Consider the following 24980-nt stretch of genomic DNA (forward strand, 5'->3'; position numbering starts at 1 on the left):
CTACCTGATAAATGTTATCAGAGTGACGGTCATTAAATCTTATACCGATTTCAAAATACGTTAAAATGCAGTTGCAGTTACACACCGAAATCAAGTTAGACATAATGGCGGAGTACGACTTCCGGTGACGACATTCAAAATAAACTTTCAAATTGAGCGTAAGCGTAGATGCGCACTTTGTCTACGGGAATAGGGGCGTTACGCTCATAGCGGGGGCAACGCGGTTCAGTTTGCGGTGCGTTTACGTGATTTTTTTAGCGTGAGGAATCGGCGGAACCGCACTTCCTGCCGGGACACCAGCGGCTCCGACAGAAACATCATCATGGCAGCGGAGTGCGAGTGAGTCTGTTGACAGCATGTCTGAATTCTCGCCCCTCACCTCCTCAAATCCCATCACACGGTGTGCTTTAGCTGCAGTCAATCCGTCTGCTTTGGGTAAAATATGAACGGAAATGTCGTGGGTTTGATGGCGCTAATCGGCAGCACAGTGCGTGGGAGCTAAAATGCTAACGTTAGCTTGATTTGTTGGAGCGTTGAACGGTTAAAAACAGCTGAACGGTTTAACTGCTGCGGGTTTCTCCTCCGCAGTGTGCTGTCTGAAATCGAGGTGCTGCAGTCGATCTACCTGGAGGAGCTGCAGGTGAACAGGAGGGAGGACGGGTGAGACAACAGTTCGCTGTCATTTTGCAGCAACATTTCACCAATACGTGATCCACACTTTCGTCTTCTTCGTGCAGCCTCACACAGCCTGACAGAGCACTCACTCTGGTGCACAGCTCTGTACCACCCTGCCTGCTCTGTGCGGGGGCACCGTAGTCTTAACAAAACACCCATCAAAATCCAGGGGGTGATAAAGTTTGGTGAAGACGTTTGCAGAGGGAACAAAAGGCTGAAGTCCTCATCAGGCTCATGGTTCCTGCGTCTTTTCTGCCTCTGCATCTAATCTAACAGCTGACAGGAAGAACATAGATGATCCCCAGAACCAAAACTGTCCTGAGGACCGAACTTTTTGCAATGTAATGTTTTGCACATGAGCAAGGAAACATAAAATTCACAGATTTTTGAATGGAGTTTGGCACAGAGTGTCTGCACAGAGCACATGGTTTGTGTGGCCTGTTGGGCCTCGTGATGCTGTTTTATTGCATCAGCCTTGTTGATGACACTGACTTTCATTCAGCCTCCAGTGCCTTGTCCTTGTTTTTAAAGTGGCTGGTGTTTACTGTCCTGCAGGTGCTGGGAGGTGAGTCTGGTCCTGTACCCGTCCACGGCGGAGGACTCTGTCTCCCAGTTCGTCCGACTCACCCTGACTTTGACCCTCGATCAGCAGGTACGCTCTCTGTTATCCGTGTGCAGCCTGAGGTTCTTGATGAGGAAAACACATGACAGAACAAAATACTAAGTGTGAGATGCTACAAAACTAAAATTAATCAAGTCAGATTGTGGTTCATCGATATAAAGAAGAACTTTATGTCTTCTCATTATGCTGGTGAACGTAAGAGTCTCTCTCCCCCATTTTCTATCTATAGTATCCCTCGTCTTCTCCAGCCATCTCCATTCACAACCCCCGGGGACTCTCTGATGACAAGCTCAGCAGGTGATGAACTGAAGCTGCAGACTGACTCCGACTCTGTTCTCTCTCTCTGTCTCTCTCATTTACCAGTGTCACTGCGGAGGAGCTTATATAACCTGAGTAAAACCCTGTTATCATGTTCAACCTCTTTCTCTTAGTGTCCAAAAGTGTCTTCAGTTGGAGGCTCAGTCGTGTCTGGGTTCACCAGTGTTGTATCAGCTTATTGAGGTCACTATAGAGTTTTTTTCATATCATTTAAGAGAATTTACAGTGTGATTATCTGTGGAGTTAATATGTTATGGTGCTGATCAGTATAATATTGTTAAGGGTTTATGTTTAACTCTCCTCCTCTTTTTTTCTTCCTCAGAAAGCAAAAGAAATCCTGACTGAAAGCAACATTCCTCATGGGAATTGTGTCATTTGCCTCTATGGATTTAAGGTTTGTTGTTTGTGTCTCTGTGTTTCATTTCCCATCACTCTTCTGTCCCATCGCACCTTTATGAAGCAGAAAGACATGTTGGATATTATGATTTTGTTCACATCAACCTCTTTACTCTTCTCTCTGTCTCAGAATCTCTCAAAAGGTTTTTTTTTGTCTAAAATTTCCATGTTCAGGATTTTTCCTGACTCGGAATGAAACCTGTTTTATTTTGCACTCTGAGCTCTGTTTAAAAGTAAGAATAGGGTGAAGTTCAGCAGTTTAAAAGCTTTAAAGCTGCACTAATCAATGTTTTTACAAATGGATGGAGTGAACTGTCTGTGTGGATGTCAAAATGTTTTTCCCTGAATCGCTCATTCACCTCCTCAGCTGCACCGTTCAGAGCTGCTCTTCTTCCTCTGGATGTTGTTGTCGCAGATTAAAAATATTGAGCAGGAAAACAGATTGAACCTTTTTGATTAAATAACTCCACAAGGAGCGACCAGATAGCTGAGTATTAGGGCGCGTCTCTCCTGCATGTCATTCCCCCTCTCTCTGCCACTTTCCTGTTACCTTCTACTGTCCTGTCAATTTAAGACAAAATGCCCAAAAACATGTTTAAAAAAAAAAAGTCTGGAGTCCACAAAACCCAGAAATATTCAGGTGACCAGATGCTCAGAAGTTAGGACGATTGTTTCATGTTTGCTCAGTGTGTCCCAGAATCCTGGAAAAGAGGATGAGACGGATGTTTTCAGGAGAGTTTCTACTTTATTCTACAGCGTAGGAAATTCGATTTTATGGAATCTCTTACAGACGATGAAAATTTGATTGTGAAAATTGTTCAAGTTGTTTTTTTTAAAGTTATTTTTAAACCAAAAAATCCTGAATATTCCAGGTTTCATTTATGAAGAATTATAGTAAATTCAGTATCTTGTGACTTTGGACTGGCAGTTGTCACAGTGTGATTTAGGAAATGTTGATGGACATTTTTCATAGTTTTCTTTCTTTAACTGATTTATTGATAATGAAATGTTTTGTTTAAAACTGAAATGTCTCCGCAGAGATCTGGGTCTGGATCTGACTCGTGAATTTGTGGTGTCATGTAATTCCCTGCAGACTTGGAATAGTTGTTGCATGACACAACAAAAACTATTTAGAGCTTGTTCTGCTGCTCACACGCGGCCAAAGAGGGAAATTGTTATTGTAATGTTCCTATAATCTGCATCTGCTAAACCCGTGACAAATCCCATCATGCACCTGTGTGTCCTGTGTGTTGTCAGGAGGGGGAGGCGTTCACCAAGACGAGCTGCTACCACTATTTCCACTCCCACTGCCTCGGCCGCTACGCCAGCCACTCTGAGAGGGAGCTCCGGCAGAGGGAGAAGGAGCTGGAGGAGGACAAGACCAGAGAGAGAACAGCCTGTCAGGTCCGCTGTCAGCCGCTGTGGGGACGGTTAATAGCTGTGATCAAAGAGACACTGACTGCTCACTCTGACTCCTCCCACAGGAGCTGACTGTGGTGTGTCCGGTGTGTCGAGAGCCTCTGGCGTACGATGTCGATCAGCTGCTGTCGTCCCCGGCCCCCCAGCTGCCTGAGGTAAAACCAGCTCTGACCTCACGGCTCATGGTGAGGTGGTTTTGCTCCCTGCTGTTTCCAGGGTCAGGGAGGAAGTTCACACCTGAACAGTTTCACTGTTGTGGAAAATAAAAGCATGAACAGACTTTGTGTTTTTCTCTCAGCTGGATGAAGCAGCGATCGGCTCAGACTTTCAGCAGAAGTGGTTTGACCTCCAGAAGCTTTTGGAAAGACAGAGGTCTAAAGGTGGGATCATTGACCCGGAGGAGGAATCAAATCGTTTTCTCATCCACATCAACGAGGTAAGGCTGAATCAGAAGTCACATGACCTCATTTTGATAGGCAGAAGATCTCAGAAGAGAGACTCCAAGCCTCTCTTCTGATTGGCTGACTGTTTATGGCAGATTTCAAGTAAACACTCAGAGAAACCAAATCCTGCAAGGATGGGTGGTGGGTCCAGGTGGGCGGGGCTTGGGGTGTGGCTGAGAGCAGTTTGTTATTATTTTTCTCCAGTCTTTTATTTTAGAGTAATCACATACCTTTTCAATAAGGCTGCTACATAGAAGCAAATAGATTTTTTTTATTTCTGTCATAGCTACAAATCACCTGGACAGTTCAGTCGCTCAGACATTTCTAAAAAACTTTTATTATGGAAACAGTGTTAAAATGCATATTTAGCAAAAGGTGAGAAATCTTACCAACTTCTCAGGCAGAAAGAAACGAGTTTAACTTCAGGAAAAAAACCTCAAACCAAGGTCAGCCTCTTTGATTACAATCAATACAGATCAGGACAAATGAAAGATCCCTCAGGATTTTTTCCTGGAGAGCTGATCAGCAGCAGTGAGCTCAGGGCTCCACAGGATACAGTCTCTGATGCAAACAATCAAATGGCTGCACTACAGCTTCCACTGCAGTGACTGTATATAGCTGAAAGACCAACTGATCACCTGACCTGTAATCAAGCTTAAACCCAGAGTCAGATGTTTGCTTACCTTAGCACTGTTCCTACATAATGTTGTATAAAAACATTTACAGTGATGCATGTCAACTCCCACAGACTCCATCTGTCGCTGAAAATGGAAACCTGGACGTAGACATGTCTCCTGACCAACAGGCACCCTCTGCTTCTAGTGTGTCCCCTGATGAAACTGGTCTCAGAGCAGATCAGTTTGTTCCTGGACTGTCCCACTGCAGAGGCGGTCAGGGCCACAGGCGTCAGTACCAGGTGAGGGGCCCGAGGAGAGGAGGCAGGTACAGACCTCAACATGCGAGAGCCGCCCCCGTCACAGAGCAGCTGAACAAACTCTGTCTGTCCTCAGACTGCGCTGAAGGACCAGTGAGAGCACAAGCTCAGGGTGATCGTGACCATCAGATGCACGGAAATGCAGAATTGTGTCGGCCGAAGACCAGCAGGGAGGTCTACGCTGAGCAGCAGCAGGTTTCTCCCGACAGTCAGCCAGTGTGCAAGTCAGGTCTGGAGACTGACTGCCAAAAAGATGCTGCAGACTCTGCAGGCAGCCGTGGCCACCGTGGAAGGAGAAGGGGCCCTCACCGATCTGCCCCACACAGCGGGGGCCCTGGACCTGCCCGATACCACTGGGAAGGGCGAGCTTCAAGAAGCAGGGGAGGAGCCAACAACCTGTACAGCAGAGGAGGCGGGCCCCACCGGGGTCATGGCAGGGGCTTCCAACAGAAGGTGGTGGAGAGAGAGAGGGGAAGAGAGGAGGTGCTATGACAAAGGGCAACAGGAGGGCCAATGAACAAATGTATATGTGCCTCCATCATGAGTTTGCATAGATTAAAGCCCTGCAGCAGAAATGACATTCACTACAGTGTCCTATCCTCCTGTACATCGCCGCTATCCTGGTCTCTGATATGTCCTTTCATGCAAACTAATATCAGACACCGATGGTTGTTGTTTTTTGTTGTGATGCAATATGACTTGAAAGAACCACAAATTAAATTTTCTCTGGACATCAGTGTGTTTCAGTGTCTGTATTTCATTTTGTAATAATGTTCAGTTCAGTTTCAGCAGCTGTGACTGTTCATCTTTGTATAATCCTTAATATGTAATCTATCTTTAATATTATTGACATTTGAAAACATTTGACAATGATGCTGTAATTTGAAGCTATGTTAACATGGGAATATAACAGACAGGACTGAGAGAGAGAGAGAGTGGTTTAGTTTATATTATTCCACTATAAAAATATTACAACTGCTTCAGGGCCCAGACCCTCATGTGGGTCTGATGGCTACACATTAGTCTGGTGATCCTGTTAATTTGACAAATTATTAATTGTTAATACTGAATACTGCCTTATGAAGCACAACATAAACATTAGTTACAGGGAAACAATAATGGTGACACCAGCATTATTATGTAATACCTGTCTTAGAGAAGGAAGGTTAAATTAAAATATAGCTTTCAATCTATTATTTTAGTTCATCTTGTACGTATAGTATTAAATTGTGTTCACTCAAATACACAAACTAATCATTTCTAATCAACGCACAGAAAGTGTGATAATCTTTGCTTATTTATTTAAGTTTATCCCTAAAAGGTTAGTTTGGCCCTGAATTTAAATTATTTTATACTATATATTTATAATGAAGATAAAAACATTTAAAAAAAAAAAAACATAGCGCTAAGACTCATGGGAGATGTAGTTGTTGAACGTTGGAGGAGGAGCTTCTTGGGAGGAAGAGAAGCGGAACCTACGTCTGACCGACGCCATCTTGGCAGTTTGTTGTTGAGGACCAGCCCCTCGGAATAATCTGCGCAGGGTCGTAGAGGCGTGTGGTTGTTTTTAAAACGGCCGAGGTTATGACTGGCGGGAGCGAGTTTCACAAAAGCTACAACAACAATAAAGACTCTGAGTGTGGAATGGATGTAGACATGGATTCTAGTCATATTGAAAGTGAGCGGGGGGAACTGGACGGTAGTATCCCGGCTCCGTGTTCATCTAACGGCAGTGGCGGGGAAGAAGACGAGGCGGAGGCCGTTGGCCGTGGGAGACAAGCCGGGGGTTCTAGTAGTCAGCACACCCCGGACGGAGGAGTGCTCGGCAGCGGCAGGGAGCAAGAGGTGTCGGTCGAGATCGGAGAGACGTATTTATGTCAAAGAGCCGACAAGACGTGGCGTGAGTGATTCCTCTTCTTCCACATTTCAGTTAGCGGGTCAACTCTCCTTTGTTTTGGGGAGGACTTAACACCAAACTTCATTTAAATTTAGAAGTGCAGGGTCTCGTTTATTCTCTAAAAGCGTACTGGACAGTGAGATGTAACTCCACTAATTTCACGTTACGAGCGGTCATCGGAACTTTCTGGAACATTCGACACAGATGGTTAAATCATAACAATGGTCATAACAATGCAAACACTGGTCCTGCTACTTCTACGAGTTGATGTTTTACTCGAGTAAATGAGATAAAGGTGCAGTTGACAGATTAGTGGATTCCCGAATTAAAGAATGACGCAGTCTATAATAATATACGGATTAGCATCTGAAGTAACAGTTAGTATGTTTGCTAATTTAAAGGGTAGTGTTAAAGTCTTTGAAATCTGAATGAAGTTTGGTTGGACGTTCTATTCCAACGAGTCTTGGTGGAACAGTTACTGGTGAAAACTGCTTTGCATGACAAAACATATTGACTGGTGGATTTTGCTTTTCAGATGCGGCAGAGGTTATTCAGTCCCGCCTGAATGAGCAGGAGGGCAGAGAGGAGTTTTATGTTCATTATGTAGGATGTGAGTACATCACTAGTTACTGATACACTCATGAATGCAATGCACACAACTGAACCCTAATTTTTACCACTTTTCATATATAACTAAATTTGCCTGTACCCACTCTATCCCCCTCACATAATGCTCCACAATCTCCTGTTCTTTGGCGTGCAGTCAACAGGCGGCTGGATGAGTGGGTGGGGAAGGCCCGTCTGGCACTTACCAAGACAGTGAAGGATGCAGTGAGGAAGAGCACAGAGATCGGAGGTGTTGGTGATCTGGGTGACCAGCCTGAGAGGAAGATCACCCGCAACCAGAAGCGCAAGCACGATGAGATCAACCATGTGCAGAAGGTTGAGTTTGTTTTGCAGTTACCTGGTGCTGTTTGTGGTGACATTCTCAGGCATTTAATGGTCGGTGGTACCTAATGCATTTTCTTTTTGCAGACATATGCAGAGATGGATCCAACAACAGCTGCACTGGAGAAGGAGCATGAGGCGGTAAGGGGGAGAGCAAGTGTGTGTGTGTATGCGTGCGTGTTTGTGTGTGTGTGTGTGCACGCAATTATAACTGTGTTCCCCCTCCTGTGTCCTATGAACTATTTGATTAAATTGGCTCATGCATCTACTGTTGAAATTCAATGTTTCAGATCACCAAAGTGAAATATGTGGATAAGATCCAGATTGGAAACTTTGAGATTGATGCCTGGTACTTCTCACCGTTTCCAGAAGATTATGGCAAGCAGCCCAAGCTGTGGATCTGCGAGTACTGCCTTAAATACATGAAGTATGAGAAGACCTTCAGACATCACCTGGTCAGTCAAGCCTTCACTTCAGTTTAGGAGATAGGGAAGTTTGTGCCTCTCATGGAATCATCCTTTTTTTTTTTTTTTTTAAATTTGACAACTTTTATGTTTTTTCAAACAAAGACATCAGCTAGAAACAACAGCTGTTTGTCCGTCCCTTTGCCATCAGTGTTAGAGCCTAAGAACTGAGACTTGACTTGTGAAATTAAATGTCCTTTAAATTCACAGAGTTCTATTTAATGTCCTGACATTTTACTCACATTTAAAACTTTTTTTCCTAAATCACATGTAACCATTAGTGCGGAAGTTTGAACCATAACCTTTGTCTCTTCAGTCCAATTGTCAGTGGAAGCAGCCTCCAGGGAAAGAAATCTACAGGAGGAGCAACATATCGGTGTTTGAAGTGGATGGGCGGGACCACAAGGTGAGCACACCTACAGAGTCTGTGCCACACCTGAAGATGTTAAATTCAAAATAATGTGGATTCATCTGTTTCCCACTGTTTTAAGTGGAAATAAAACAGAACTTCACTTTGATTCTGTAGACTGAGACTTTTATTTGTGATGATGTCATACTGATTGGTTGTCAGTCTCTGTTTGCAGATCTACTGTCAGAATCTTTGTCTACTAGCAAAACTATTTCTCGACCACAAGACGCTGTACTTTGACGTGGAGCCGTTCATCTTCTACATCCTCACTGAAGTCAACAAACAGGGGGCGCACATAGTCGGCTACTTCTCCAAAGTAAGTCTCCTCACTGAGGGGTTTGGTATTGTTTCACAAATGTTGTGCGCTTTGTACGACAGACCTGTTTAACACCTGTTGCATGTGACTCGTGTTGTTGTTTTCAAAATTCAAATGTGTTTGAATCGAACAGTTGACATAATAACTGTTGGTCTCACCTGTTGCTGCTGGGTGTGTTTTTCAGGAGAAAGAGTCTCCAGATGGGAATAATGTGGCGTGTATTCTCACACTGCCGCCGTACCAACGCAGAGGCTACGGAAAGTTTCTCATAGCTTTCAGTAAGTGATGCAGCATGACAGGAGCTGTAACGTGTGTGTGCGTCAGCACTACAGATAATGATTACTCTTCACTAACGGCATCGTATTCAGTGGTTTTAGTAAAAGCTGAAGCTATAAACAATCATGAATGACAATGACATGTTAATGAATCCTACAATTAAATCATTTCTTTGTTAATGACAAAAATAGTCCTGTTTTTCTTGTTTGGAACAAACATGGAACAAAGAAAAACAAAGTAATCTTAGTGATTTCAAACTGTAATCAGATCAGTTCTGTTTTATTTGATGATCAACATCAGTGTCAGTCTGATGTGTGGTGACTTTACTAATCAGCTGATTGACTAGTTTAAGTAGGAATATCCATGTATATGTGAACTCACCACAGTCTCAGTCTCAGGTTTCTTTGTGGCTTTTCACTGAAACTGCAGCTGGGATAAAGATCAAACTCTGCAGTTATCCTCTTCATAGAGCTGACCTCTTGTCCACAGAGTGCAGCACAGCCTTTGGTCAAATTCAGGAACCTCGGCTAACTTAACACACACCTTTTAAGCACAATTATCAATAAAACCTCTGCTCCTGCTCTTGTCCAGGTTATGAGCTGTCAAAGCTGGAGAGCACAGTCGGTTCTCCAGAGAAGCCTCTGTCTGATCTGGGGAAGCTGAGCTACAGAAGCTACTGGTCCTGGGTCCTGTTAGAGATCCTGAGGGACTTCAGAGGAACGCTGTCCATCAAAGACCTCAGGTAGACACACTGTTTGACAAAACACCATCATCTGACCACCAGCCCCTCTATCTTTCTAACCACCATCATCCCGTCAGTTCACACTGGTGTTGCTGAGAGCCCAGATTGTGATCCTCATGCCAGACCCTCGTCCCTCTGTTTATCCTCAGCCAGATGACCAGCATCACACAGAGCGACATCATCAGCACACTGCAGTCGCTCAACATGGTGAAGTACTGGAAAGGTCAACACGTTATCTGTGTGACGCCCAAACTGGTGGAGGAGCATCTGAAGAGCGCCCAGTATAAGAAACCACCAATCACAGGTGAGTCCAGGCATCATGTGATTAGCACAAACATCCACTGAATAGTTTCCTCCTTCATTCCTAACCCGAAACCTGGTTCTACTCAAAACAACAAAACCCAAGATTTAACCATGCATCGCGCTTAACCCCAGGTGATAACCCCAAGACTTCATTTTGTCAAAATGTGATAAGATAAGAGACCAGCTATTCACTGATTCATGTTCTCCAATGTGAGGATTTGTTTCCATGTCAAAAATTTTGTGAAAACCAGTTCCCAGAGCCTGAAGATATATCTTCAGATATCTCATGACCAACAGTCCAAAACCCAGAGATACTTAGTTCAGTCATAGGAGTCAAACAATTAATCGAGATCAAATTGTGGAGATTAATTTCCTGTCAACCAACGAAAACACACACACATAACATAACCACTGGTTTCTGCATAGTTGCCATTGGTCACTGTTTTCAGCATGATGCGTTTTTATGTGTCAGAAACTTCACTGTTGTCAGACACATGATGGAGTCCTCAAAAACCATCTGTGTTCCTTCCTTTGTGTTCATGCTGGTATCTGTGAGATGTGTCGTTCTGCATTTTTCCTCCGGTGTCCCCCTTCATGACGTCTCGTCTCTTTCACAGTGGACACTATGTGTTTGAAGTGGGCGCCCCCCAAAAATAAACAAGCCAAGTTGTCTAAGAAGTGAGAAGCAGAGCCAGCGACGCCACATCTGTCCATCAGTCAGCCTGTGAATATCATCTGCCAAGTTCTCTTTTTCCCAACTGGCAAAGCCCTGCTGTTATGAAAACCTGCTGTATATAGTTTTAAGTAGCATCTGTCAGTATTTTCTTAAATATATATGTAAAAAAAAACAGACGTCTCCTGATTCCTTCTTTCCTGAGTAACAACTGCTTCTGAAAGTAATATGACATCAAATAAAATGGGATATAATAAAATAATTTAAAACAAAAGCATGATTTTTAAGTATAATATATCCTGAATATATTACTGTACAATGGTAGAGCCCAGTAAAATAGTGGACAGTGTTATATTCTGTACTGTAAGATGGAGAATTGTCATGTAATATGAACATAGCATTAACTGTATAATGGTTTTTATACTCGCAGGCAGAAGTGGCCAACTGCCCAGGGCCCTCAGACTCTAATGAGTCCTGCATATTAGCTAGTACCTGGCCCTGTCCTGTAGGGGCCGGGCCCTGTATCCAATCTTACTTTTAAGAAGTTAAATTATTTTCCTCATGTGGAACATCCTCCTAAATAAAGTTGTATATAACTAAATGGCCACATACTAAGATATACAGAGGATAGTTTCAGCACAGGTGGTCTGTAGGGTTCATATTTGGGGGCGTGTAAATACAGAGGTAATCTCAACAGTCATTTGTTTTCATGCAGCTGTTTTTAAAGTGTCTTATTTAAACTGATGTGAACAGAATAGTGTCTCAGTAATGACAGGTGCAGCAGGTCTCACTCCTCCCAGTGAGCTCTGCTGTCCCACTGGAGGAGCTAAATGGTACGCAGCCTTCACTGGTGATTATGAGCTACACCTGTCCGGGCTTCACCTGCTGTGACTGGTCCAAGTGTCCGTCGAGCTGTTTGATTTGTCACCGCAGAAATTTAAACCCATCCATGTAAAGAAAGGAAGAGAACAGATTTTTATTTTCAGAGCTGGTGAACACCGTGAAGGCGGCTCAGACTCTGAGCTTCAGCCACAGGTGAGTTGCTCTTATGAACCGGAAGTGAGCACATTTTATTTTCTGCCGTGGAGCAGCTGATGCTTTGTGCAGCTCGGTGGCATCAGATAGGATCAAACTCATGTGAAGTGAATCACATGAACAAAAGTTGATGCTGCTCGTGTAATGTTCATGTTTGTGTCTCAGCTTTACACTAAATGTTAGAGCTCCAGGTTTAACACTGATGTAACATCCACCAACAGCTTTCAGTCTGAGGTCAGCATCACAATAACCACAGGGGGGCGACAATGCTTTGACCACTGATGGCATCAATATCACCAAGCACCATTTTATTTTTCCTTTAAAATCTGCAGACTCAGGCACTTTTAACAAGGGTCCCTTAAATGTTTTCATTGAGAAGCTGCAGGAGTGAAACGGGACATTTTACACTAGAACAATAAACTATTAGCAAACAGCAACAGTAACCGTATCAAGTATAGCAGTAATAAAACAAATATTGCACCCAAGTTGTGCAACAGTGAAAGTGACAGGTATAAGTTAAATAAAATCACAACCAAATATATAAAAGCCAGATCAAATCAAATATGATAATAATAATAACAATTCTTTATTTGTATAGCACTTTTCAACACAAGTAACAAAGTGCTTCACATGAGTCAAATATCATCCAAACATATCCAGGTGAAGTATATGCAGCATCTGCTCCTGGCTTGTTTTTCATTGTCAAAATAAAAGCACCTGATTGAACCTTAATGATCTGTTGTGTTTGTTAGTGCAGATTCACAGAGGCCTTCCAGTGCCTTTAGAAAGGATCCACTTCAGTTAAATCACATTATGTTTTTTCAGACAAATCCATCATGGGACAGAGGACAGAACCTGGATGGAGACTGAAGGCTGCAAAACCCTGAATCAAAAGGTAAGATGTGGTCAGGGAGGATGAATCATTCTCCTCCTCCTCTTCCTCCCCCAAACTGCTTAGTGGTGTGTTCAGGAATAAATGGAGCTTTTTATGAGTTTGTGTTTTCTCAAACCATAATGTTCATGTTCACTTCCTGTGCAGTTTCTGGGTAATGTTCCATTATGGTTGTGGAATTCTAAAATTTGTAGCTAAATATTGCTAATTTATAGTACTGGAAATAACTACATATAGATACTTACAGGTTTTAAAAGTATAAAAACACCTAACCCTCTAGAATTTTTAACAACTTAACAAGCCATATTCATTAACAGAAATTCACAATATAAACAGAGACAGAGAAAATAAAAACAAAATATTGAGTCAACATTAAACAGATACATCTATATTTCATTGTATATTAATTAGTCACAAATAAATGTCCTAAAAAGCTGCAGCTGTCAAACATGGCTGTCCTCTGTAAACACAGATCTAAACACAGATCACAGGCCCATGAAAGGTTCGTGTGTTGTGGAACAGTTGCTTGATTTGTGTGTAGTAAACAGGATATTGTGTTGCATTTCAGGTTTAAACGTCCTCATGTGAAGACACATTCAAACACAGTTCAGTAGAATCTGTGCTTTATTTACGGCTGCAGTTAACACTGAGGACATCTCAGGATTTTATATGTGGGAATTTGGGGGATTTTAGTAACCTGGGGTGGTTGGATCCTGCAATTTAAAAATAGAAACATTAACACATGGTTCCTCCAGTGTTTGTAGACATTTTTGATTTTAGGCCAATGTAAAAAAAAATCATATAATCATTTCAGAATTGTATTTCTGGCAGTGTGCAGGAAGCTTTTAACAGATAATTAGATTATGTTGGGTCTAATGAAACAAAAAAATTAGAGAAAATATATAATTAAGCAGTTCAATCAAGTAAATAAATGGAATCTCAAATACCAATCATGAGACATTTTAGAGACTTATTTTGCTGTATGGTCCTAAACGTGTGCCAGTAACAATCCACCATAATCCCTGCAAGCATTGTGATTCTAATGAGATAAATGTTCATTTATTATTATTCTGATTATTAATACTGAAAATTCGTGCTGCGTTTCATTAGTTGTAGTTACCCTGACAGTCTAAATGTGCTGTGTCCCCTCGTGAGAATCAGATTCTGATTTTAAATACATGTATATTTGTTTCTCTGCATCTACAGCGAGAGGCCCAGGACGTGTTTAGCACTGACAGCTGGAGGAAACTGCTAGCCTAGCCTAAAATATCTTTTCTTTTTAAACACTTATCTTGTAACAGGATAAATTTATTACTGGCTTGATAAAGCGATCGCCAATTACCCTGTAGTCCTGCTATGTTTGGAGTTATGGTCAGTGTCACGTGCTGGGAGGCAGCAGCGAACTCTGCTGCCCCACCAATGATAATTAGCTCTGTCCTTCAGCTGTTTGTCATCGATCAGCTGTATTGATGATTCCATCACCGCCGGCTGTGGCTGCTCTCCACTGCAGATATGAAGCTTTCATGACAGTTCAATAAGGAAAATCTCAAGATCTTTTCAGTAAAATTAAGGCAGGAGAGACCTGTACTTAGAAATTTAAAAAATCATGTACACTTGAATGATAAGCCTCGTGATTTTCTATATTTTTGTTACTGTAAACAGGAAAAGACCAAAACCAACAATGTGTTGGTCCATCTCTCAACCCAGACTTCCCTACATGTGTATAAGCAGTATCAGTACAATAATACAAGAGAGTGAAATAAATTACATGGGCACAAAATAAAGATATTCTGTTTTATTTCCAAAATTGTACTTCAAAACCACTACGGTCATTTATAAGGCATTCACAACATTTCTTTTTTTTTTTTTGGACATTTCAGACAGTTTTGATGCTTTCAGAGAGTTTCCTAAAACAGGAGTACAGCTAAGGCACAACACTACCCCCAGAGAGAGAACCGAAGAAACCAATAGTCAGAGAGACACAGAAATGGCACAGAGACGACCTTTAAGAGGCCGACACTAGGCTGAAAAGAAAAACAGCAACAACATGAGGCAAAAATAAAAACTGATGAGAAGATCAAACATCTCAGCTGAGAATCTGAACATCTGAACATTTTCACACCATTGAAATTTATGAAAAATTCTCTTTAAAACAGTCACATGACGTCGGTGTCCAAACACCTGGACCCAGCTTATCATTAATTTAAAAATGTACATCCTCTATTAACCATTTTACAAAATACTGATTTACATAGATTCACTCGTCATATGAAAAATACATATTGGACATAAAATGGCTCCAAATTTTCAAATTAAAACCATTTGCCTTGAGCAGGAACAGAAAATAAATAAAAGCTGAATTTGCTATTTGCCATTTTTTGTCCTATAATTCCTCAAATTTTTTAAATGTTTAGGACATTTTTTTTTTTTGGCAATCCTAAAATAACTGCTGTGATGTAATATATTCAAAGAATTGTCACTTGGATCAAGTGAGGAAGCTGTTATAATAAATAATGTTTAAACTTTAAAGTGACAGTAATTCTGTTAAATTCTAAAAATCCTGTCAGACTGGACGTGCGAAGTTTAAATCAAATTACTGCTGGATTACTAAAATGAAATGGTTTTTCCCGAGCAGTGACTTTCTGATGTTTATGCTCTCTGCATGTTTTGGTCCTGTAGTCTGCTGCTGGACTGTTCGTTCAGGGTTAAACCCAGCAACACCAGCCTGAACATCTGGTAACATCTGCTCCATGTGTTGATCATTTCAAATAATAATTCATAGAGAACAGCCTCAATCTTTTCTAGAATAAATATGACGTGCTGTTTGTGTCCTGATTAAGTGCCGACTGTCACAGAGCAACATATCATCGTGACCTTTACCCTCATTACAAAACTCCACTGATCTCCAGTTTTGGTCTTATTATTATCATTATTATTATTATTATTATTATTGTATATGGTAACCACACACTGGAACCATTTATTCTAAAGATATTAAACATTAGTTTTTATAGTATTGAACAATATAACTAAGGATGGGTTGCACCACTAAGGATTAGGATTTATTAACTGAGATTATCTTTCACTCATTGATTTTAAAATCATTCATTCACATTTCTAAATAATTCTATGATTATTATTGATGATTTTGGAAATATGAGCAACACCTGTGTAGCATTCGGCTATCCTGTAGTTACTTTAAGTGATAAGAATTTGATTAGTTCACTTATTTCCTGTCCTGCTGATAGCTTAGCTTAGCTTAGCTTAGCTTAGCTTAGCTTAGCTTAGTTTAGCTTAGCATGAAGACTGGAAACAGTCAGAAACTTCTAGCCTGGGAAAACTTGTGGTTTGTGCTGGACTGCTTTTTGTGACATCTTGTTGTCACATGTAAACAGTGAGTTAGCCTGTTAGCCTGTTAGCCATTTTTTTCCCTTCTGGACAGAACCAGGCTAACTGTTAGCTAACAGTTTAGCTAAGCTGCTGGCTGTAGCTTCATTTTACCGTACAGACTCAAAATGTTTATCAATCTGACCATCGGCAATAAAGCAAATGAACATTATCATTTTACTCTTTTCACAGGGACTGTTTATTTTATTATTAGCCTGTTTAGCTAAAACTCAAAACGCCATCTGTTGCTTCCCACACAGCTAACAGGTTGAGCTCATCAGTTGCACTGATTTTTAGCCATTAACGAGTTGCCATTATTAAAAACATTAGGAAGTAGCTTTACAAAACTGGTTCTGTTTACACCAGCCGCTTCTTTCTTTGCATTATTGTGAACTGATTGTTGTGCATGACTGGACAGAAAAACCAAACAGTTTTTTTATGCTTACAGGTGCAACCCAGACTTGGTGGAAATATTTGCTGAGCCGGCTGTTCTGGCACAATATGGATCACAGAGCAGCACAGAAATCTGAAGGTGCATCAACACGTCTTGGCCCCCCCCCCCTCCACTTCACCTGCTGCTATATCAAACTCAGCTCACAGGAAGTGACCTTACTCTTGTATGGAAGGAAATGTGGTTCCAAGAAATTAATATGAAAAATTACAAATATAAAAATAAATAGGTACATATCAACATATATTTAAATACACAAACCAACAAAAGTTGTTCAGTCATTGATTTTTACCCATCAACATAAGAGATTTATGTAGGAATATCAATGACTTATGTAACAATGATGTTAAACTTTAAGTTATTTAGTTTACTTGTTTGTAATCAGCTTTTTAAATATAAAGATTTGCTGCTTTTCAATTTTTGATATTGTGTATTGCTTGTATATACACGCCATATAAATACACATTTTCAAGGCTTGTGCTTTGCAAAGTGTTGTTATATTTTGACATCTTAAAAATTAAACAATTACTAAAACTACAACAGATAACTGATAAAAAAGGCCCAGAAATATCCAATCAAAATAAAACAACCTATTTAGTTTAAAAAATTTTGTGCTTATAATAAACTCGTAGCTGTAAAGTCGTTTGAAATAAGAGCAGATAAGTAAGAGGCAGTGAGAGGAGGCCATTTCATTCAAAACTGACTGAGGCAGACATTTCTGTCCAAAAAATAAATCTCCTCTGCTGCGCCAAAAATCAGCATCATATCAGTCACTGAATTAGTCATCTAACTTCTGAAATAAATTAGTCACATCAGTTTCTACAGCAAAATGCAAACAAACAAACAAAAAAATGAAGTTAGAGAGAAGAAGAAATTAGAGGTGAATCTCTTGTTAGTTCCAGCATAGCAGACGTCTCACACTTCAAGTCTCAGATGGTCTGAAGAATTCCGACATGGCACACAAAGAAACACACACACACACACACACACACACACACACACACACACACACACACACACACACACACACACACACACACACACACACACACAACACACGATCGTTGTGAATGGGGAAAGTTGTCAGTAAGTTCTTCGTAGGTAGTTTGCAGCGGTGGTTTACTCAAGTACTACAGTATATAAAGTAAAACTCTGAGGTACCTGTGTGGAGGCAAATATCGTACTTTTTAGGGCAACAAATAACCAAACTGCAGGAATAAAACATGTATAACTGTGCAAAAATTAGTCATTTGAGGAAATAATTGATCAGAACCGACGCCTGGCTCTGTATGAGAACGTCTGTGGTGGCTCGTAACTTTTTTAGACCCATCATCTCTGAAGAATCATATCTAGAAAACAAAGAGTGTTTGAAGTCCAAGATTTAATTACAGCATTTTCAAACTGTGCTGTGGAGATGAGTTAATTTCTCATTGTAGAACTGGCTTCTGTATTCATGTTTGTTTGTCTTTCCACTCAGCCTACGGCCAAAGAGACAGAAGAGAAATGAAAACAGGCCTACACACAATTTGTTATGAGAGATTTTTTTTTTTTTTAAATCATTGAGTAATTAATCATAGTGACCTAAACTATTAACTGTTGACTTTTTCTTAACAGATTCTTCAGGGCTCTTCTTTTGATTGTAGTTAATTTTTCAAGAAAACTGGAAACTGCATTAAACAATTCAGGGTTCCCAGGACGACTCCAGAATCTTAAATAAAATAAATGAGCTCTATCAAACATAATTTAACGAAACAAAGCCTTCATCATAAAAATGATCTGAAGATAATAGGACTAAAAATGAGCGACCACGTCCGTTTTGAGCTTCTCAACATATAAAAACACATTCACACAACTAGAGGTATACAGTTCATCTGACACACACACACGCGCACACACACACACAGCTTTGTAGTCCCAAATCTCAGAGAGAGCAGCAGACTGAGGACTGAAGCGTCTGCTCCTCCTCTTCCTCTCGTCGCTGCCTCTGAAGTTCCATCCTTCACCGCCACCTCGCCATCATTAAACTTTAAATAAATAAATATGACACTAAAAGAGCATCGGCCCCATGTCCTCCTTCATTTGTTCCTCTCCTCCGTTCACTCATCCCTCAGTCCGTCCGTCTGCTACCTGATCCGTCCGTCCTCTCTGGGTGGGGTCACTTCAGATTTGGGGTCGGGGCTAGCGGAGCTCCAGACGGTGAGATGGCATCGCTGCATGACGGGACAGGCGCTGGGGCCCGTGGAGCAGACGTCTGAGGCGGACCAGTGGCCTTCTAGCAACCGGTCCAGCCAGTGACGCAACGGCACCCCCGTCAGGCCGGCGTTGGCCTCGGCCTCCTCCACAGCGCCCAGGCTCACCGGCAGCCGCAGCACTGGGTTGAGGCCGTGGAAGCTCTGCTCCATGTAGGAGTTCCTGGCTGGGCCGCCGTGCAGCCGCCGAGCATCCTCTGGATCACAACAGAGGTGTTAGGAGGGGGAGGGAGAGAAGGGGGGGGTGAAAAATAAGATCAGTTTTAAAACCAGATTAGATGATTTAACACAGTGTGAAACCAAAACTTAAAGGTGTGTGTGTGTGTGTGTGCACTTGTACTTGCTACATAGTAAGGACCAAAAAAAGTATTTTACTAACAGAGTGAGGACATTTTGGGAAAGTGAGGACATTTTGGCCGGTCCTCACTTTTTGAGACACCTTCTAATCACATGTTGAGGGTTAAGACTTGGTTTCAGAGTTATGGTTAGAATCAGGTTTAGGTTAAGGTCAGGGTCAGGGTTAGGGAATGCATTTTGTCAATGAGTGTCCTCACAAAGATAGAAGTACAAGTGTGTGTGTGTGTGTGTGTGTGTGTGTGTGTGTGTGTGTGTGTGGATATAATATATTTAAATACTGTGAAAGTATCAAAGCCTCAGTCCACAGAGAAATGCACACAGCCTGTATTCAGACACTGAGCCTTAAAACCAGCCGTCAGGACTTCTGGAACTTTGTGATGTCGCCATGCCCCAAGCCCCACCTGGACCCACCATCCAACCTTGCAGGATTTTGTTTCTCAATGTTTATCTGAAGTCTGCTATATTTAAATATAGTTTCCTCCAGTGTAGTTAAACAGGTTGTTCTCAAAGATCAGATTTAAATCATTTAGAGGTGAACATGCTGTATTTTAACAGATACAGAGGATGGAAAATACAGCGACACACGCTCAGATCAGATCACATGCCTCCTTCACTTTATAACACCAACTCATAAAAATCTCACTGTCTATTCATGCTCTGGGCTTTACTTAGTCTCACACACACACTCACTCACTCACACACACACACGTCTGGGGAGGTCAAACAAATCAAACAGTTACCCGGGGGAGGCTAATTTAGACAGAGGTGACCCTGTGTGTGTGTGTGTGTGTGTGTGTGTGCGTGACTGGATACTGGCTCTAAATATAAGACTGCATGGTGTTGACAGCTGTGACAGGAAGTCCTCTGCTGTGTGTGTTATTGACAGGTGACCCACACTGACGCCTCTGAAGCTGTTGAACATCATATCAACAGACGGCTCCATGAGAATATGTGACGTTTGATACGATGATCAAACTCGTGCAGTTAGCGGACGAGTCATGACGTTGTCACTCAGTCTATACAGATGGAGCTGGACTGAAACATCCCCCTGAACCATCAACTGTCCACCCTGAACTTCAGCTTCTAGAAAACTCTGGGTCACTACTTTCAGTAATGATTAGAATTGGATAATATCATGATAAATGTGTCCACCAGTACAGACTCCTCCATTAATATCATCTGTTGTGGAGGTTGTTTGCATGAATGTGATATGTTGATCTGTCAGGTATTGAATGCACTGAATTATTTCTGTCTCATTATATCCTCAGTATTAACTGAACTCCCAGAAACTTTGATTTCTAGTAATATATACACTGAGTTGTCAGTTTATTAGGAACCTCCAGCTAAAACTAATGCAGTCTAATCTTCATGAAGGTTTTAATGTTCAGTTTGTGGTGAATCTGTCAACGAGGTGTTGAATCAACTGATCCTTGAGGAGGATGTAGTGTGTTGTGCTGTTGAACTGCACTGAGTTATACTGACACTTGTTTCTATTATTGTGTCCATCCCATTCAAATCAGTGCAGGTTGGCTAAATAACAGACAACTATGTATAATACAGAACAGATCAACAGCACAAACTGAAGAATGATTCATGATTTATTACAGGACTGTTGTTTTAGGCTGTTCCTAATAAACTGACCCCTGATATTCTATGATGTGATCAGGTGAGTCTCCAGGTCCGTGTCCTGCCTGGACCTGCTCTCTCTCACTGATCTGGTTTTCTTTATTAACAGTGTTGGTTTCGCTCACCCTGCTCTATGGGCTGTCGTCGGTGAAACGCCAGCGGCGCCACGATGAAGCTGGTCTGGCCCAGCGGGCTCCAGTGGTGCAGCACCCTCAGCGTCCACACGCCAGGCCTCAGCGGCGGGTTGAGCGGCGGCCGGTAGTGGGTGACTTCAGCGGAGGTGTCCACCAGGATGTCGTACGTGGCAGCGATGACGTTGGTGGGGTCGATCCACACCACGGTGGCCGTCAGGTTGCTCTGGCCTCGGCTCCAACGCTGCACCGCCACCGGCTCGTCCTCGGGACCCAGCAGACCCCCCCAGTTCCTGAAGAGACGCTCCTTGGGATCCCAGTCGGATCCCACCTGAAGGACAGGAAGAGGGTCAGAGAGTGAGGGAGTCAGACATGAAGAGCTGCCTCTAATAAGAGTCTGTGATGCTCTGGAGTTGACTGAACTGTTGTGGATCCAGACTGAGGCTGAGCTCTGAGTGAGAGACACGATAAGAAAGATCTTCTGTCTGTTCTCACATTGTCTCTGATCATGTTACAGTAAATAAATCTGAAATCACAGCTCAGTCTTTGTCTTTAATTTATGTGTTTGGTGATTTTGTCAGACGATGTCATGGTTATAAAATCAGGATTTGACCACAGGCCGTCCAGACAAATACCAGGTTTTCACCAAGTCTCGTTTGCTTTATTTTTTGTCTCATTTTCCGTTTAACTTTTAACAAAAAAATTAATTAAAGTGACTCATGACTTTCTCTATTTGACACAGTGGAACATACATGTTCTCACTTTGCTAATGATCATGTGTTTTTGTTCCAGATTAGTTTGACATTTAAATATAGTGAAAATGAACAGACAATATCACCTCTGTATCCATGTTGACCAAGTTAATATAAATACATTACAGTGAGTGTGTGGGTGTGTCTGACCTGGACGTGCTGCAGCCTGTTGGTGGGATGGGGGGGACTGGCCAGGGTGAAGTGGTCTTTGGGAGTCACCCAGGTCTCCAGGCTCTCCAGCTGGGTGGAGGCTCGGTTCGTGGCCACATGACGCACAAGGTAGCCTTGGAACTGGTCTGACAGGAAGTAGAGGTGGACTGACACTGGGTGGCTCATGGCCATGTACCTGAGACACAGACAGACACACACACACACACACACACACACACACACACACACACACAAACACACACTGCACTTAGACCATGTCCAAAATACAATAGGTACATTTTGAAAAAGCATCTCAAACACACATTTATGTCTCAGGATGATTTGTAAGAACCTGACTTTTAATCTGTTAATTAAACATCAAGTTTAAATTTTAAAGGTCCCATATTGTATAAGGTGAGATTTCCATGTGATTTTTGATTATAAACCAGGTCTTTATTAATTAGAAGAGAGGCTCAGATCCTCTCCTCTGATTGGCTGACTGACCTGTTGTTACTAGAGCTCCAGAGAGAAGCCTGAGAGAGGAGATGTAAAACTACACTGAGATTGTTTTTGGTTCTTAAAACCACAAATATATCTTCTGATGGAGATCAACACTTCAGATAAAACACTGGAGAAATGTAAAACATGGGACCTTTAAATTTTCCAATACCTTGTTTTATGCACAAATGAGTGTTTAGTATTAATTAGCCAACATTAGCACACTAAAACGCTAAACCAATACAGTGACCATGGTAAACATTAGACCTGTAAAACACCAGCTTGTGTTCATGCTGACTACAGTATTTAACTGAGAACTGTGCTTTGCTTCAGCCTCACGGAGCCGGAGGCTGTGGACTGAGTCTGGTTGTGTTTCCGTGGTCAGGCTGCTAATCAGTGTACAACACTGAGGGCTCGAATGCTGTGGCCCAGAAATTACACTAAGCCTCGGTATCAACAAGCTAACCTTTGATCAAATCACTTTTCAAACTGGTCACAAGAGCAACACAACAACACCTGCACCATGTGATCAGCTGATGAATAAAATAATCCATCACAGAGTCAGAGGAGACGGAGCGGGCTCTGTTAGTGGAGGTGTTACCTTCATACAAACAAACTCTAATTTGTGGCAATAATGCACAATTTAGGGAGAGATTTCACTGTTTTCTCGTTTCCAGTTGTGTCGACCAACGTCTGCAAACTGGACTGAGTGTGAATGTGGACAGAACCGCGTCTGACATGTAGCTGGTGTCTTCACCTTCGTTCCACATCAGGGTCGACGTGGTTTGAGATGTTGCCTGACGAAAATCACAGGCTGAAGGGAACAGACCAGTCCTGTTTTAACTCCCCCATCCTCCCCCCTCACTCACACACACACCCCCACCCACCCCCACCCACCCACACACACACACTTCCCATAATGCTGCCCCCACCCATTCTAGCCACCAATCCCCACCCGAAATCCAACAAGTACCTCCTTGTACCTACTGTGGGTCTCCACCCCACACACACACACACACACACACACACACACACACACACACACACACACACACACACACACTCTGCTGGAAAAATCCAGCCCGTGTAGAAACTGAAGCCTGGTTGTACCTCAGGACAAGCTTGCGTTATCTTCATATTTAATTTGGACTGACAAACACACACAAACACCAGTGGTGGTGAGTTTATTGGAAAGACAAATTTCTGCTGGTCCTCCTCGTTTCCCTCAGACACTGACTGTGCAGTTTCTCTCTCTCAGCAAAAAGCTCAAGGTGCCATTTACTCCCCCAACAACCATATGACTTATACCAAGCACCTCAACAGGTGAGCACTGAAACCTGCAGATGAGGCAGAACTCGGCCTTTAACAGAGTGATTCTATCACAGCACATCAGTAAGAGCTATTCTGCTCTGCTGCTGGTTCACACTGACTCATTACAGACACTTCACGCTGTAAACATGTTGTCATCAACACTGCACCTGGGAAATCACATTTCTGATGACTGATAGTAGGTGATGCTGCACTTTTACATTACATGTACTCATTTGGCGCTTTTATCCAAAACGACTTACAAGTGAAGGACAATAGTACAACTACACACTTGAATAAACACCTGAGCTTCAGTAAACTCTGACGTCTCAGGATAATCGAGGCAGTCGTCGGACTTCAATAGTGACAAAATGGGAAAATACTTTTAAATTAACTGATTCCAATGAATAAATCATCAAAACCTGTTTGAACCGAACCAACCACGTTCGATGTAAAAGAAAAACATGCACTGAAACTGGGTTCATCACAGTAAGATCACCAAACTGAAATGGACTTTAGTCCCTGTGGAGAAAATACACAAAACTCTGGAACTCCTCCAAACACTGGACCCACATCAGGGACTCCTGCAGCCCCTTTACTCCACCATTGGTCCACCATTAAAAACCCTCTGCACTCTCAGAATCCTCTAAGAACTCATGGAACCCCTTCAGGAACCCGTTTGGCTTCACAAACCATTTACTGTTCACAACCACTAGCAGCATACTGGCTAACATCTGTACTGAGAGCTGTACTGTTGGCCAGGGACAGACTGACACTGAGCATCACTGCATCCACCTCTCTGCACACATCAATGCCAGGGCTGGGGCCCACGCTCGTACCTGCAGCTGTTATCGTTGGGATGGCCCTGCAGAGAGCCGGCAGCGCGGGATAATCCCATACGAGCGAAGGCGTGATAGTGGCTGAGCGCGGAGTCCTGCAGGCTGGCCAGCCCGTCTGTCTCCTGCTCGTAGATGTTCTCCCAGTAGGCCTGGAGGCCTGGGGTGCCCGAGGCGTACGCTCCGAACAGGTAGGAGTCCAGCTGGCTGATGATCTCCTGACTGACGCTGGCCTCAAACTTCCTGGCAAAGAAGGTGGGTCTGGACGCTTGCTGTGGTCAGAGAGACAAGCAGGGACGATTACAGGTAAATACATTCAATAAAAAAAAACAACTTATTTACATGAGCATTTATCTTAATCTGACTTAAACATTTAAAACAAGGAGCCACGTGCTGCTAAAGTCACTGTAAAACTGAACTGATGCTCAGGGACAGACTCAGATCCAGTCGGTGCAGACCGACACTGCTGCTAA

At 42.4% G+C, this 24980-nt stretch overlaps 3 protein-coding genes across 4 annotated transcripts in view; 2 read left to right on the plus strand and 1 right to left on the minus strand.

The window, feature by feature from the left end:
* Positions 1 to 224: 224 nt before the first annotated feature.
* Positions 225 to 5543, plus strand: rnf25 (ring finger protein 25). 2 transcript variants are annotated; one of them, XM_071465565.1, is made up of 10 exons: positions 225 to 339; positions 589 to 660; positions 1231 to 1327; positions 1527 to 1594; positions 1729 to 1798; positions 1938 to 2009; positions 3269 to 3415; positions 3496 to 3585; positions 3729 to 3866; positions 4622 to 5543. In XM_071465565.1, the coding sequence occupies exons 1-10, from the start codon at positions 323 to 325 to the stop codon at positions 5297 to 5299; spliced, it is 1449 nt and encodes a 482-aa protein (XP_071321666.1). In that variant the 5' UTR covers positions 225 to 322; the 3' UTR covers positions 5300 to 5543. The 2 variants fall into 2 exon arrangements, with proteins under 2 accessions (XP_071321666.1, XP_071321657.1); XM_071465556.1 differs by having other exon boundaries at positions 333 to 400.
* Positions 5544 to 6284: 741 nt separating this feature from the next.
* kat8 (K(lysine) acetyltransferase 8) lies at positions 6285 to 11071 on the plus strand. Its single transcript, XM_071465542.1, has 11 exons — positions 6285 to 6707; positions 7240 to 7314; positions 7468 to 7646; positions 7740 to 7793; positions 7943 to 8107; positions 8433 to 8522; positions 8701 to 8841; positions 9026 to 9119; positions 9709 to 9859; positions 10009 to 10163; positions 10780 to 11071. The coding sequence occupies exons 1-11, from the start codon at positions 6392 to 6394 to the stop codon at positions 10842 to 10844; spliced, it is 1485 nt and encodes a 494-aa protein (XP_071321643.1). The 5' UTR covers positions 6285 to 6391; the 3' UTR covers positions 10845 to 11071.
* Positions 11072 to 14614: 3543 nt separating this feature from the next.
* Positions 14615 to 24980, minus strand: part of LOC139611148 (xylosyltransferase 1-like) — a 32015-nt gene continuing 21649 nt past the window's right edge. The window contains exons 8-11 of the mRNA XM_071465528.1: positions 24511 to 24779; positions 21866 to 22061; positions 20958 to 21294; positions 14615 to 19046 (exon numbers count right to left, since the gene is read on the minus strand). Of these exons, the coding sequence (XP_071321629.1) occupies positions 18724 to 19046; positions 20958 to 21294; positions 21866 to 22061; positions 24511 to 24779 (1125 nt within the window). The 3' untranslated portion in view covers positions 14615 to 18723. The remainder of the gene's footprint in view (positions 19047 to 20957; positions 21295 to 21865; positions 22062 to 24510; positions 24780 to 24980) is intronic.

Source organism: Trachinotus anak, unplaced genomic scaffold, assembly GCF_046630095.1.
Source record: "Trachinotus anak isolate AG129_WGS33_773 ecotype Australia unplaced genomic scaffold, CSIRO_AGI_Tana_v1 ptg000003l, whole genome shotgun sequence".
Taxonomy (NCBI): Eukaryota; Metazoa; Chordata; class Actinopteri; order Carangiformes; family Carangidae; genus Trachinotus; species Trachinotus anak.

What these genes read in the sequence shown, in the direction of transcription:
- kat8 (XM_071465542.1), top strand. Translation starts at nt 6,392, where the DNA reads ATGACTGGCGGGAGCGAGTTTCACAAAAGCTACAACAACAATAAAGAC. An exon ending in TGGATGGGCGGGACCACAAG is followed by an intron (nt 8,523 to 8,700) that starts GTGAGCACACCT and finishes CTCTGTTTGCAG; the next exon opens with ATCTACTGTCAGAATCTTTG. An exon ending in TAAGAAACCACCAATCACAG is followed by an intron (nt 10,164 to 10,779) that starts GTGAGTCCAGGC and finishes TCTCTTTCACAG; the next exon opens with TGGACACTATGTGTTTGAAG.
- rnf25 (XM_071465556.1), top strand. Translation starts at nt 357, where the DNA reads ATGTCTGAATTCTCGCCCCTCACCTCCTCAAATCCCATCACACG. An exon ending in TCCTCAAATCCCATCACACG is followed by an intron (nt 401 to 588) that starts GTGTGCTTTAGC and finishes TCTCCTCCGCAG; the next exon opens with TGTGCTGTCTGAAATCGAGG. An exon ending in TGTTGTATCAGCTTATTGAG is followed by an intron (nt 1,799 to 1,937) that starts GTCACTATAGAG and finishes TTTCTTCCTCAG; the next exon opens with AAAGCAAAAGAAATCCTGAC.